The 15707-nt window shown below is 32.9% G+C and overlaps 1 protein-coding gene across 2 annotated transcripts in view; it reads right to left on the bottom strand.

Moving 5' to 3' along the window:
* Positions 1-1959: 1959 nt before the first annotated feature.
* Positions 1960-15707, bottom strand: part of Flo2 (flotillin-2) — a 152008-nt gene continuing 138260 nt past the window's right edge. For both annotated transcript variants that reach the window (XM_074174198.1, XM_074174199.1), the window contains 3 exons: positions 12175-12389; positions 9321-9504; positions 1960-5817 (listed from right to left, as the gene is read on the bottom strand). In XM_074174198.1, coding sequence (XP_074030299.1) covers positions 5614-5817; positions 9321-9504; positions 12175-12389 — 603 coding nt within the window. In that variant the 3' untranslated portion in view covers positions 1960-5613. The remainder of the gene's footprint in view (positions 5818-9320; positions 9505-12174; positions 12390-15707) is intronic.

The following is a 15707-nucleotide window of genomic DNA, read 5'->3' as shown; positions in this document are numbered from 1 at the left end:
CGTGAATGACATTTCTAATGAAAGTTGTATAATGTATGCAGACGACACCTCCCTCATAGCTACAGGGAGAGCAAACAGTCCTGAAGGCCAATGAAGAAATCAAAATATCTGAGGAATGGTTCTCTCCAAATGGATTAGTTTTGAACATGGAGAAGACAACGTTCATAAGATTTAGTCACTCAAATAATAAACTCGACCACAGCTTGTTGCTAAAATCTAACGGCAGATCTATCACTCAAGCACCTTCTACGAAGTTCCTTGGGCTGTATGTGAATGAACGCTGTACATGGACTACCCATATAAATGAAGTGTGCAAAAAACTAGCTCCAAAGTGTTATCTCCTGTACCAACTCAGGAAGACTGTTGAAAAATCAGTACTAATGATAATATATTTTGCACACTTTCGGTCAGTAATGACATATGGAATCATAGTATGGGGAGTATCACAGGAGGCCGATAGGGTACTCAAACTCCAGAAATGACCCGTTAGAAATATCGTTGGAGTGGCCAGGAGAGTAAGCTGTAAGAATATATTTGTACAGCTGAAAATCCTGACTTTCCATTCTTTGTATGTCATACACATACTGATATATGCCAAAACAGAGTTGGCCTCATTCAAAGCGCTGGAAAACAGTAGATATAACACAAGAAATGCAGCAATCCTGGAAGTGCCGAATCACCGTCTCCAAAAAACAGAACGTTGCCCAAACTACATGGCAACAACTTTGTTCAATCATCTTCCAAACTGCTACAAAAATCTTCCTTTGAATAAATTTAAAATAGTATGCATGCGTATTTTCATATTTTATATTCTATCAAACCACTTGTTTTTATTGCTTTTAGATGTTTTTATGTATGTTATGTGGTTCTTTTCTAATATAACATGTATGATCTGTAATCTGTTTATAAGTTAGGTTTCTTGTTTGTATAATCGAAAACTCGCGTGGACAAACTGTTCCTGACACCTGACTTGTTCTGTTTTATGTATGAAATAGTAATAAGAACCAATTACAAATAATTAACTACCAATATTATTATATTAAGCCCTTTTACATGCTGTCATACACTTAGTTACATCAATAACTATATTAATTATATTGACTACAATTTAGGTAAAATGTTTTTAATATTAATTTATCTTATACTGATACTGTACTATGCTGACTTGTTCTATGTCATGCTAGACATAATCTAAAGAACTAATAGATTATTATTATTATGTTTGGTTAGACAGAATATACTGTTTTGATGACTCATTGCCTGCAAACTCCTGATTTATCTACTACTAACCTTTTTTCTGTTCCTCTACATTGAACATTACCTCATGAAGTTGCTGCTTGGAATTTCATGAAGTTATTTTTTTATTATTCGATTGTTTCAAAACGTCAGCATAAAAAGTGGGTGCTCGGGATTCGATATAATCGACGAAGGTCGCTTCTGTCTAGTCCTAATTGGCGAAGGTTCTACCGATGAGAAAGTTATTGAAGTGCTTGAAAAATGGTAGTCACTTGGCGAGAGGTCTGTAGAGTATGGTGGATGATGTAGAACTCGGACGCTCAATTCATTTAATTTTCGTACGGGCGTTGTCGTGGAGTACGATTGGACCTTTCTGTTGACCAGCTGCTGACCGCCATGATTTTCGTTGGGTTTTCACCTTTGGGAAGTGTCTGGTGTCCAACCACTATTCTGTACGTCTACTGTTGTCGTACAGGATCCACTTTTCATCACACGTGACAAACCGATCCAAAAAATTATCAAATCATGAAACATCTACTTTTGGAGCTTTTTAACGTTTCCAATATGTTTTAACCATCAAAAATCCCATATTGAAATCATAGGTTAGGTTTAAAGTTAACCTGTTCACTGTTGGCTTGGTATAGTAGATTAATTAGTTAAAATATTCTGGACCATCATTATGTCTTGCTTTTTTAGAGGGTGGGTGGTGTAATGAAAAAAAACTCAATTTGCAATGCCATTTATTAAAATATTTCTTTCGTTCATGTTGGTGAGTAGAATGAGAAAAACAAGTTTTACAATAATCATATACACTCATATATTGAAGATTATTCTTTGCATTCAGTTTACCATCATTTACATACAAGTTTATCTCTGGTAATCTGAAAAAGCTAGGTTACATAGTGAGAGCATGTACAATGTAGAATATTTTCATAGTATGTCCAAGCTTGCAAAATTGCCTAAATTTCAATAAGACTTTCAATAATATTTTCAACAGACAGAAAAAGTTGTCATAATAAACTGCAGAATGCAAGAAATAAATCTTCAAAGATAAAAGGAAATACAAAATATTAAACTATAATAAAATAATAACTACAAAGTAGATGCAAAAATAAAATAATATGCTAAAATGATGCACCTAAACAACTGAAACATATTTGTTTTACTAAATGAGGACTTGTCGGGATATCACATAAATTATTTTTCTTGAAAATTGCTTTGAACTGTTGAACTTTCAAATGTACCAAAATATTTCAAATATTCAGATGGTAAATTCAAAAATAGTCCCTGCAGGATAAAAATGAAAGATATATAGACATAAACTACGGAATGCTTCAAGGGAAGACTGAATATTCCGAATTTTTTCCTCAATCATATAAATCCGTTTGTTGTTCAAAAGAAAAATCAGTTTAGAAGTGCATGCCAGATCTTTTTTGAAGGTAAAATCAATTTTATTTGAGAGAAACAGTTATTTAGATGGATAAAGAACAAAATGTAGATAAATGGACTGGAAATATATAACACTTGAAATAAATCCATAAAAAACATTTTAAAAACTAATAAAATATACATATTAGCAAAAATTTATTCAGAATGCACACACACACATCTTTGGTGAATGTAACACAACACTGACATTGGTGGGAAATATCAACATGTGAACTTCTAAAAAAATTTCAAAAAAGAAGTAGAAATTTAAAATATTGTGCAGAAAAATATGTTCTTCAAAATTTGAGTAAAAGTTTCAAAACTGATTTGCTGATAGCTGTTGATGAAGTATAAAAAAATTAAAATAAAATATCTGTTTTCAGGACATTAGAACTACAGAACTCTACAATCAGTTTATTACATGAAATACAGTGTAGAAGTTTGTGAGAAAAACTACTCCATATTTTAAAATAAAAAACTGACAAAAATAGATGAAAGATAAATTATAGATTCATAAAAAACTAGGTAAATGCGAGTAGAAAAATACATTGATTCATTTTACATTCTAGTATTTTATCTATGTGGGTCTCATCTACACTCTAAAATTACATTGTTTGGTAGCTTCAATGTAAAGTAACTACTATGGTACATGAACACCATTTTATATCGCCTTTCTCACTGATCAATGTAAATTGCTGTACATGGTCTTTTATACAGTGCTCTAAGTGATGTGTTGGTTGTAGATATATTGATTTATATTTCAATTGTATTACACAAATTGTGGTACCTCATTAACACTTTATTCTTCAGTACGATAGATTATTCAGAGTGAAATTATTTTTTTTTAAATGTCAATAGTGGAATGAACGTCTAATTTTTAAGCGACTTCATTTTTTTTCCTACCTTCTTAACTCAATTCTTTGGCACAATTTTTTAAAGAAAAAGTGAATATGAAGCTGTTGTAGATTATTGAATTTCCTACAAAAAAGATTCCATTAGTAAAAGCTGTATGATCCACAGTTTTCAAATAAATGAAAATGAAAGATAAATTTGATAAAAATACTCATTCAATTCCTAATAATTTTGAATTTATTGATGTTGTATGGAGAATTGACTAACAACAGATCTATATGGCTCTTGAATTATTGATTTTGGGAAGTAATCATTACAGTAACTGAATAAATATATTTTACCTTTTACCTATTGTTAAATTGATGGTGCCAGTTAATGTTTGTAATTTGTTTTCTATGCATTGTTACAACTTGTAATGAGTCAGGGACGTATACAAGGGGGTGCAAATGCCCCTCCCAGGGTACAGTAAAAAATGGAAAGGCTCTTATCATTTCATATGATGAACATGATTGGGATGCTTGATACCCTCCTCCCCCAGGAATACATTCTGAATATACACTGAAATAAATATTGTTTTTTGGCCTTCGTTGAAATCAAATATGGTCATAGGTTTTTTCTGTTTTTTTTCGGAAGATTCCCATATTTTTTGAAAAATGATGAAGAAAACAAAGACTTTTCTCCAAAAATAATTTCTCCTCAATTTGAATGTATTATAAGTTCCATTATATCTCCACAAAACTGTAGTTTCTAAATTTCAGATGGGACATTAAACAGTAAAATTCGAGTGTTTTTCTGTGAATAAACGAGTATTTTTTGAAATTATTAATTTGAAATCCTTCTGGAGTCTATTGTTAGTTATTTGTCTAGGTATAATATCAATAAATTCAATAAAAGTTTTTCAACACAAAAAAATCGGATTGAAACGATAAAAAATGTTTAATTTGTTAATAAAATTTAAAATCAAATTTTCAGACGTGCAAGAAATCTAATTTTGAACAGCTATGTTTTTTGTTTGTATATATCAGATATTCCGGCAGAAAAGAAAGAAAAATGCATAAGAAGAATATAACACCCAATGTGAGTCATAAGGAGTTATTTTGGATATAATCTGTAACAAAAGTTCAATGAAAAAGTTTAGGCTTAAAATGAAACATGTATTTTTAGTGGCATGTTCCATTATAAATTCTGAATAACCGAATTGGTCAGCTTTATTGGGCTGAATTAAATTGCCACTTATTTATCTCAGAGCACTGTAAGTTTTCCTCTCACATTTTTACACCTCACTTATCAGTTGGTCAGTAGCTGCAACCTACTTGAAAAAATAAACAATAACAACTCAACTATCGCATTTCAATCATCCATAGTAAGTTCACCATTGGATGTTCAAAAATAACTCAGAATGTAAAAAAAACCACTTCATTAAAACAATTCCTCTGCAAATGCTAGGTTAACCTTCCTCCCATCAAATCATGGTAACAGTTTGTCAAATTTTGCTAGCCTCCATTCTATGAACAAAGTTTCGAGATAAAAATATATTCACACGTTTCCGAAAATTACTAGAAATATCAAGAGATTTTGAAAAAAGCATTAAGAATTTTGAAGTGTTTGGTAGAAAACCAAAAATGAATGTGAATTTACATCTCAAATAGTTTACGATTTTGAACAAGATCTTTAGTTCGATATTAACCAATAGACAAAATTATACTTCTGATTTTACAGCTTAGAAATATTTCAGCATTCAATTTTGAAATTATTATACTTTATATCAAAATTAAAGCCAGATGCAATCCACTTAAAAAACTCTTTTTGAAATCTCTATAGTTTTTTTATATTTTCATTATTGTCCATAAGATTCAAAAAATACTTCGGTAATATAGTGAATAATATATTTATTTTGATTCAAATTTTTCAAAGTCGAACTCCAATTATTCGACATTGTACTTTGAAAATATATATTTTTCATTTAAAGTTTAAGTATAAAAAGTTCTCTAACGGAGCTTTTTTAGAAGATTTCTTTATGGCACTGGAGGTAACATCAGAAATAATGGTTGTGGCTGGAGCAAAATTTGACAAAAACAATAAAATATTTTCAATGAATTATTTGACAGTGGTTGGTACTCTTGTTACTGTAGCACCCGGTATTTTTCCCAGAACTTTTGAGATATCGACTCCCGTCAAGGCATTTACGGCAGGGGGTATTTGTCCTACTAAACGGGCTATGTCTGCCGTGGTATTATCAGGTCCGCCAATTAGAACAATTTCTTCGGTTTTGGCTAGAGGTGAAGCAACTTCGGCAGCAATCTGTAAAAATGAATATACATGACTTAAAGCGATGTTAATTGAGTTGGGTGAATAGTTCAGAGTTTTCAAGTTATGTGATAATAATAACAATAATAATGTCGTCTTTATTATATCATGAAATTAAAAAAAAAAAACAAAACATAAGTTATATACAAAAACCTTTGTATATAGACTAACCCTAAATACAAAGCAAAAACTATCAAGTGAATTAAAGGGCAAAGTTCAACGTCCGTATTGCAATGCATCACAGAGAATGTTTTTCCACTTAACCCTGGAGAAAAAAAAAAAATAAAAAAAATAAAACTGATTAAATTTCATTAGTTCGGACTTCCATTGTCTAATAATATATAAAATAATTTGAAATCCCTAAAAGATACAAATTAAAAATTAAAAAGAATAGCTGAAAGTAACAATTATAATAACAAAAAAACCTTAAAATAAAATAGCAGTGAAATAAAATACAAGTAAAAAAAATTGAACGACTGAACAAAAAATTAAAAGTTAAAAGATTCCAAACCAAGTTACTTGACGACGTTTTTATTGTTGGTATCTACAATAGTCTTCGGGTGATGACTGGACTAATTCCTCAGAGAGATGACTATTTATGGATCATTCAGTACTTTCACTCATCTCCTCTTTCCGCTTCACCGGTTTAGTGGGAGATGACCGTTTGAAGGAAGTGGCCATTTTTCGCTTGATTATGGGTTTCCATACGTTGCGTATCTCTACGTTAGCTTGGCTGAATACATTATTGGACATGTATGCGGCTTCTTTGAATTTCCTCCTAAACCAGTGTTCCTCCTTATGTATGATCTCAGCTTGGGACTACTCGAAGTTATGTTGAGGTGTCCAAACATGCTCTGCTATTCCTGATTTGCTGGTTTTTCCTCGCTGTGTGTGTTTCTTGTGCTCGGCAATGCGAACGATCAATGGCCACACAAGGAGGAACACTGGCTTAGGAGGAAATTCAAAAAAGCCACATACATGTTGTCCAACAACGTATTCAGCCAAGCTAGCGTTGAGATACGCAACATATCCCCATGATCAAGTGATAAATAACCAACTCCCGCCAAACTGCCATCTCCCGGTGAAGCGGAAAGCGGGGATAAGTGAAAGTACTCGAATGACCCATAAATTATCATCTCTAGGAGGAATTAGTCCATTCATCACCCGAAGACGATTGTGGATACTAACAATCGAAACGTCGTGAAGTAACATGTTTTGGGATTTTTTAATTTTGTATTTTTTATGTAATTGTTCTATTTGTTTACTTGTATTTTATTTCACTGTAATTTTATTTTAGGATTTTTTTGCTCAATATAATTATTACTTCAAGCTATTCTTTTTAATTTTTGTTTTGTATTGTTTCTTTTAGGGATTTCAAATCATTTTATATATTATTAGACAATGGAAATTCATCATGAAACATTTTCAACAACTTTCGAACAAACGTAAAACTGTTATTGTTGTATATATTAATATTATAAAGAGTTTAGTTTATCTATTTCCTACAAGATATCAATCATTTACTTTCATTTTATATCTTTATATCTAGTTTTAAAATTTGTGAAATTTATTAGTTTGATTGAGTTGGGGACAGAATTATATATACTTGAATTTGTTAAATGAAAGACCAAATGGATACTTTTGTTCTGAATTTTAGCATTGCAATCATATTTTTTATCGAATATTGAAGTTGGGGAAAACAGACAGCGTGAAATAACCTTCTTTTCTCCATGTTCAATCAACCACCCAATTCCTTGAAGCTTACATGAGATCCTTTGTCGAGGATCAATACCAAAAATTATTGTAAGGCACAAGTGTTGAACTTTTTGAATCTCATTTTTGTATTGAGTGGTTGCAAATGGACCATGAAGAACATCCGCGTAGTTGAAAACTGAAAACACCAATGATTCACATAAGGACTTTTTCACATAAAGCAAAATATGTCGATTACCATAAATGATTTTTAGTGCAGAGTAGGCAAGTTATAAGAGTTTTTTCATGAATTTTTCAAATATTCGATCTATCTCCATGAAAACACCAAGTTTTTTTGCTTCATTAACAATATCTAGAGGTCATTTTGAATGCAGATATTCGCCGATTTAATCACTAGGAAACGGTAAAATTTTGGACCAAAGATGATTGCATTCGATTTACTGAGACTTATAAATGAACAGTGGTCCGTTGCTAGTTCAACAAATCTCTTTATATTGACAAGCATCAAAAGCTGTGATGTATTTGAGTATCATCAGCGTATGAAAAGTGTGAAGTATATATAGAAAACAGTAAAGGGCCGAGAATGGATCCTTGAGGTACCCCTGATTTGAGATATAAGCTATCTGCTGATAAAGCGTTGGCTGGAAAACCAATATAATCCAAAATACCTAACAAAAGATTATGAGTGATAGTATCAAACGCCCGGATGAAATCTAGTAGGACTGGCACCATACATTTGTTTTCATCAATTGCTTCTATTACGTCATCCGCAATATGTAGAAGAGCGGTTGTACAGAAGGCAACAGAGAAAAGTTCAAGAGATGATTTTTAATTGCAAGTATATATTCTCTCTTTCTGGTACTTTTTAAGATTTGGTCAGATATAAATTATAACTGAATTGAAAAACCAATACAGTAAATATTTTTAGTCTATATAATAATCATGATAATAATTCGTCTTTATTATCTCCAATATTAAGTAATAACAGCTTTATACAATAACATTTTTATTACAGGGAAATGAAAGGCAAATTTCAGTTTATTTTCATTTAAGGGCCTAACCTAACCTCGAAATACCACTTTGAATATCTATTTTTAGAGTAATAGTGTAAACAAAAAGTATATACATAAATTTCAAGTTAAATAAATAATAAGGGCAACTACTGATTAAGCTTGGGTGATCTATACTACCATTCTAATCATAAAATCTATTGTAGGAGAAGATGATTTTTTATGCAGTCTTTGATATTTGAAGTTGTATTGGATATGAGTTCCACAATCGTGAGTGTTGTATTTGGTCATAAATTGAAGGAATTCTTTCATTCATAGATGTATAATGATAAAATACATAATTACTCACAGCTTTTTAAACCTACAATGCAGCTAAATTCTACAATCTCGTGCTTGGTGAATTCAAATCCTACACAATAAAAAACTTGAAAAAAAGACTCAAACTGCATTTTTTTCAATACCTAGTTCATTTTTCTCGTGCTAACCGTGGCTCATTTGTTTACGCAAAACGATTTGTTGACCAAATAATAATAATTTTTTGAAACTGTATGTATTGTATTTATTATTTTATTTTTTTCCATTCCGGGATTTGAGTTTGAATACAGATTTGCTAACACTCCGCTCATTCACCTCAATATTTTTTTGTATACTGTTTTTTATGTTGTTATATAAAGTAACTAACGACGTTTTATTATTATTATTATTAGTATCATAAAATAGAATAACCGGAGGTTGATCCTCAAGTGTTTATTTCAGTCAGCGGTATGTTCTTACTTTTGGTAGGGCTTCGAGAACAATAGACATAATGGCAGCATCTCCATATTGCTTATAAACGGCAGCTTTCTGTCTCATCCTTTCAGCATCTGCTTTACCAACGCTTGAAATGGCAGAAGCTTCTGCTGAACCTAGCAACTTTATTTTCTCGCTCTCCGCCTGAGCATTCTTCACCGTTTGAGTCCTGCAAAGTGTAATAAATTGATTATTAAAAATATCAGACTCCCTACGAAGCACTTCGAGGTTGAAACGCATGAAACATTACAAAAGTAATAGAAAACATTCACTATAGTTGACAATTTTTTTTTGGTATTAGGGGTATTGACTACTAGGGTCATTATAGCCCACCGTCAAACAGAATTATTGACAAAATTATTGTAAAAGTTGTTATATAAAAATTAACTCAAAAATATTTCTCATTAGCAACAATACAAAAGAAAACAGTACTTAATTGGTCAATAAATCATTATAATGGAAAAATCACTAAACGCTAAGTATGCCTATTTATTAATTTCTACATGTACCCATATTTATTGATTTCAATCAACATTTCAGTTTCTTTAGATCGATTTGATTAGGTCAGACCCCGAATAACCTACATATATTATGCCCAATTCAACTTGGAAATAAGTATCTTTCGGAAGATACCTCTCGAAGATCAAAAATATATACAGGGCTATTCAAATTCGTTTCTGTACATGGGGATCTCGTAAACGGTAAGAGATGGACTGTCGGTTAAATTGTGGCAGAGTTGCGTATTTTAGAGACCTATTCAATTATGTGAAAAAATCGAATATAGCTCTTTTGGTTCTGGAGATATACAGGAAAAACCAAAAAATCCCAAATAATTTTTTTGCCTATATCTTCTTTATTCGCAGACATGTTGAAAATCTGTCCACATTTTGCTATTGGCACTTGATGTGAGCTATCTGAATATGTTCATGAATCTTTTACATAGGGTGTCATCTGACTTGGGCCACCCTCATCTTTGAATTTTTAAATACGGACCTGTATTTTTTGTTGTAGTTTTTGGATCGTAGCCGTTCACTTTATACTGAGAAATTAAATTCTATTTTATATTCCTGGATGTTTCGGTAATATTTGATTATAATTGGGTGAATTATTCCCTTTTGAATTACGGCCCTGGAAATTGGTTAACTGAGTTAAATAAAAAGACAATAGCAACTTTTACGTCTCCTTATGTACCGTAGAGTTTTTAGAGAGTTTTGTTTTTTATTTTTAGGTACCTATTCATATTTTTTCATATTTCCATTGCTCTGAGCGTTTTCTACAATGAACTTCGGATTGGAAAATCTTTTATGATTATCTGAAACATATCTCCAACAAAAATATATTATATGTGTTTTTATGAGCACAAAAATAAATGATAGCATTAATAACATCCATAACAAACACTATAATTGTAATAAAAGATGAAATGAAGAAATTTATTTACACAAAAAATTAATGGCATAATAAATGTTCGAATTGGAGTCCTTCCATTTTGAGACAAATAATGGGCCAATAAGAGGGACTGCCAGATCACCAGATATTATGGACTTTTTTTCTATGGGGGACATTGAAAAATAGGATTTACGCTGGCAGAGAGATAGAAAATCTGGAAGACTCAAAATTGAGGATTTTGAATGATTGTGCAACAATGCAGCAAATAAGTGTATTAAGGGCAATAAATAATATGAAAAACCAGTTCAAAAATGTTCGAGACCCGATGTTGGCCCATTATTTGTCTCGAAATGGAATGGCTATATTGGTTGTTTCAAAAGTTTTGTTCGTTGTTCTGAGTCTACTTTCACACTGTCATTTCTCACAGAATACTTATTCAATTCAATCGAAACAAGCATCATTTCAATTGATGCACAAGTCGATTAATTCCGTCTGCATTAGGATTCGATGAAGTCGACGAAGGCCGTTTTTGCCTGGTCCTGATTGGCGAGGATTGTACTGGTGATGGTAGTCGGTTGGCAAGAGGTCTGGGGAGTATGTTGGGTGAGGAAGAACTTCGAAGCTCAATTCTTTTAATTTTCGGACGGTAATTTGTGAAACGTTGTCGTGGAGCAGTATCGGACCTCTTCTGCTGACCAGTGTCGGATGCTGCTAACGTATTTTTTGCCTTTGGGAAGTGCCTGGGTGGTTTATCAATGTCCAATTACTGTTCTGAACGTCTCCTGTTGTCGTAGAGGATCCATTTTTCATCACACGTGACGAACAGATCTCGAAACGTGAAGATTTTTGTCGATGATTCAAATCCCACACACTTTTTGAGCTTTTTGACCTTTCCAATACGTTTTGAAGCATTGAGATATGTAGCTACAGAAACACATGACATTGAAACGGACAAAACTTTTTCTATTTTTCATTTCACTTTATCGTGATTTCATCAGAAGTTCAACATAGTTTTAATTCTCGAGATGAGATGTTCGGGACAGACAAATAACTTCACAGTGTTTCATTTCAGTATTTGTGGATATCACGTTATACATATATTGACATTTTACCTATATTGAAAAGTGGGATATAGGGATATCGACAAATATTTTAGGGATATCACAAGTTCGTAAAATATTCTTTGGACATAAAGTTGACTGGGAACCAATCAGGAAATCTTCAACACAATGAAAAAATCCATTAAGAAAGAGTGACAGCTCACTCTCCTACATAAAGTCGTAAATAGACATTGAATTAGATTCAAAAAACCGTTTTGATAATTTTCCGATATCAGTTTAGTTGGTAGAGAGTAGTATTTTAACAATCCTAACAATCCTACATTAAAACAACACATAATCAAAAGATATCCCGGTTGCAAGTTTCATCCCCACTGACAAATAGGCATTACCTCTTTCCTTCGGCAATAACTTCAACCCTGTAACTTTCAGCTTCCGCTGGCAACCGCACTGTGGCGTTCAGTTCGCTTTCTTTTCTCATAACTTCTTGGGACTCTATCTCGATCTGCTTCTTTCTTTCCACAACTTCGATTTGAATTTCCTCGTTTCGGATTTTTTGTCGGATCTTCGCAGCTTGTAGTTCGTAGGCCAGTTGGGCCTGAGCTTTCTGTTAACATGAGATAGAAAAATGTATTGAAAAGAATATGAAAGTTTAATTTTTTCTTTTATATAATTGTTCTGAAGAATTTTTATAGTTTTCAGGGTAGGGTATTTCAGCAGAATGGAAAAAACTAGATACAATAATAGCTATTTATGATATGAGCGTTAAAAGTAAGGTTTTATTTTGTGAGTGAAAACGAGCGTAGCGAGTTGAACAATTTCACGAACAAAATAAAACTTACTTTCAACACAAATATCATACAAAGTTTTTTGTACAACTGTCCTGTTTCTATAAAACACACAGTTAACTATTTTCATGTTATCGCATTTGCTGTGAAGTGGCCGTGTCAGGTGACGCTGAATCACCAAAGAACAGGATTGTTTACAGCTCAAACGTTTTATTTAAAGTCACATTTGAAGTTCTTGCTATGTCTTGCATAATGAAGAACAATAGTGAGGAATTGTGTGTTCCTGACGATATTGAAGAGGCTGCAAAAAGAACTTCAATTGAATTGTTACCAAAAAAATCGGCTCAAAAGTACGACATCGCATATTCTAATTTTCTTAGCTGGTGTAGACTTGAAAACGTCGAAGGAAATTTCAGCGAAACCATCTTCTTAGCCTATCAAGAAGAGAAATAAAAAATATGGAACTCGTCATCTTTGTGGAGTCTAGTGCGCCCGTTAAAAATGGTATAAATCTGTTTAAAATCTGTTTTTCCGTTAACCAGCTGTCGCACCCCTAAGAACGACAACCCTCAGAAGTCGAAACTTGTGCGAGTTAAGGATTAACGGGGTCTTACCTTTTAACGTGTGATTCCTAACACGGGTTGGACGGTAGCAAGTGAAGATCGATCGTTCAGACTAGGGCTTGAACCACCGACCAACACAGCAGTCAATTCGAGTGAGTGAACAAAGCACACACGCCGAACCGTTTGGCTACCTATCGATCATACAATACAAGTAAATACATACCAATACAAGTAAATATTTCAAGGTAATAGCATTCTTAAAGCGAAAAAATGAAAGTTATAGGTCCAAAAAATCAAAAACTCTTACGTTGAACAAGTCCAGAGGTTTATAAATGAGGCGCCAGATGAAAAATATTTGATGATGAAAGTTGATACTATTTTCATAATATATTGAGCTTACCAGCGTGAAGAGCTTTGTCATTTATTGATAGAAGACATTAAAATAATGGATAAATCATTGATTGTTCAAATTTCAAATACAAAAACGAAAATAAGTCGTTCTTTTTGCATTGTTGGAAAAAACATTGACTATTTTAATAAATACATTGCCTTACACCCTTCTGTTATCAATCATCAACGTTTTTTTTTCTGAAATATTCAAATTATAAATGCAGTGCCAACCCAGTTGGTATAAACACGTTTGGGAAAATTCCCTCTACCATTGCTGAGTTTCTCAACCTCCTAGAACCAAAGGAATATACAAGTCACTGTTTCAGAAGGTCTTCTGCTTCTTTGCTAGCAGAATCAGGAGCAAATATAATGGATATTAAGAAGCACGGAGGATGGAAGTCTACAACAGTAGCTGTGGGTTACATCGATCAATCTATTTTTTATAAAAAGGCTATTGCTAAAGGAATAATCCCAACAGCTAGCTTCAGCGTTACATCATCGTCCTCTTCACTTCAAGAATTGAATGTTAATGCCCATGAAATTGTCAACTCAGATAGTTCAGATTACAAGGCTCTTCAACATCGCAAGGTATTGATATCAGCAGTTGTTCTAATTGTACTTATCATATTAATGTTCATAAATAATAATAATAATGAAATTAATGTATATAATACCTACATTTGTAACAGAATTTAATTGTATCTATATCTATTGTTCATAATAAAACTCCCTTGAAAATTGAATAATTATGTTTTTTTATTGCTATTTACTTGAATTGAATGTTGATATTAGCTTAAAAATAAAAGATGTTAGTTGTCGCGCCCTCTAGTAGCATATGTAGCAGTTACTTTGTATTCCCGTTCCTTTTCTAATAAAGCAGTTTCTTGCTGATAGTTGAACAAGTCGGAGTGTTTTTATTGTTTCCTTCCGCCTGCTTTTTAATAGGTTATGGGCCCAGAACACCACGTGTAAATAAAAACATTGAAACAAGTGTTACCGCAGTTTGTTCATTCAGTAAAGTGAAATGTCGATCAACTATTTAAACAGTTGTCCAAAACTACTCGGTCGCGAGAACTTCGACGAGTGGAGTTTTGCACTGGAAAACATCTTTGTCTTGGAGGGCTTGACCAAATGTATTGATGGGACCGAGACGGACACAGTTTTAATCGCGAAAGCGAAGGCAAAACTCATCCTTACCATTGATCCCTCTTTATATATGCACGTTAAAGATGCCGCTACCGCAAAGGACGTCTGGTTAAAAATTAAAAACCTCTATGAAGACACTGGTTTTGTCAGAAAAATCGGGCTCCTGCGTACGTTAATATCCCTTCGTTTGGAAAGCTGTGAAAACATGGAAAGCTACGTCAACCAAGTCGTTGAAACGTCTCAGAAATTGAAAAGGACAGGTTTTAACATCGACGAGGAATGGATCGGTTCTCTGCTTTTGGCCGGTCTCCCAGAAAGGTTTGCACCCATGATCATGGCAGTGGAGCATTCAGGTATGAAGATTACTACCGATTCAATTAAAACAAAGTTATTAGACATGTGCACAGATGGCACCACCAGAGGCAAAAGTGGAAACGCTTTCGTAGCTAAGCGAAACTTTACGACACAACCAAGAGATGGCAAGGCAAAGACATTTAACAGAAAATCGTCAGACAGTTGTCAAAGTCAAAACGACAAATATCAAAAACAAAAACAAAAGGATTTAACCGAAATTATTTGTTTTAAGTGCAAGAAAACTGGGCATTACATGTCTCATTGTCCGGAAAAATCAAATTCATCACAAAGAAATGCCTTTAGTGCAGTATTTCTTAGTGGCAAATATAATAAATACGATTTTTACCTAGACTCCGGAGCCAGTAAACATATGACTCCTAATGAAAGTTGGCTGCATGACTGTTCAGAAGCAACTGTAAAAGAAATTTTAGTGGCAAACGAAGAAATTTTACCAGTAAAATTCTCTGGGAGTTTGAATATTGTCACAGATTGTAATGGAAAATCTCATGAAATAGAAGTTGAAGAAGTTTTGTGCATACCAAAACTAACCACAAACCTCATATCAGTAAGTGAGATTATTGCTAAAGGTAACAGAGTTATATTCACCCACGAAGGATGTTCGATTGTTAATAGCTCTGGTGTACAGATAGCTACAGCAAGCTTAGTAGACGGCGTTTATAAACT

Source organism: Leptinotarsa decemlineata, unplaced genomic scaffold (genome assembly GCF_025532065.1).
Source record: "Leptinotarsa decemlineata unplaced genomic scaffold, Ldec_3_MD MMD2_tig00000505_RagTag_RagTag, whole genome shotgun sequence".
Lineage (NCBI taxonomy): Eukaryota > Metazoa > Arthropoda > Insecta > Coleoptera > Chrysomelidae > Leptinotarsa > Leptinotarsa decemlineata.
This window is presented reverse-complemented; position numbering and strand designations above follow the sequence as displayed.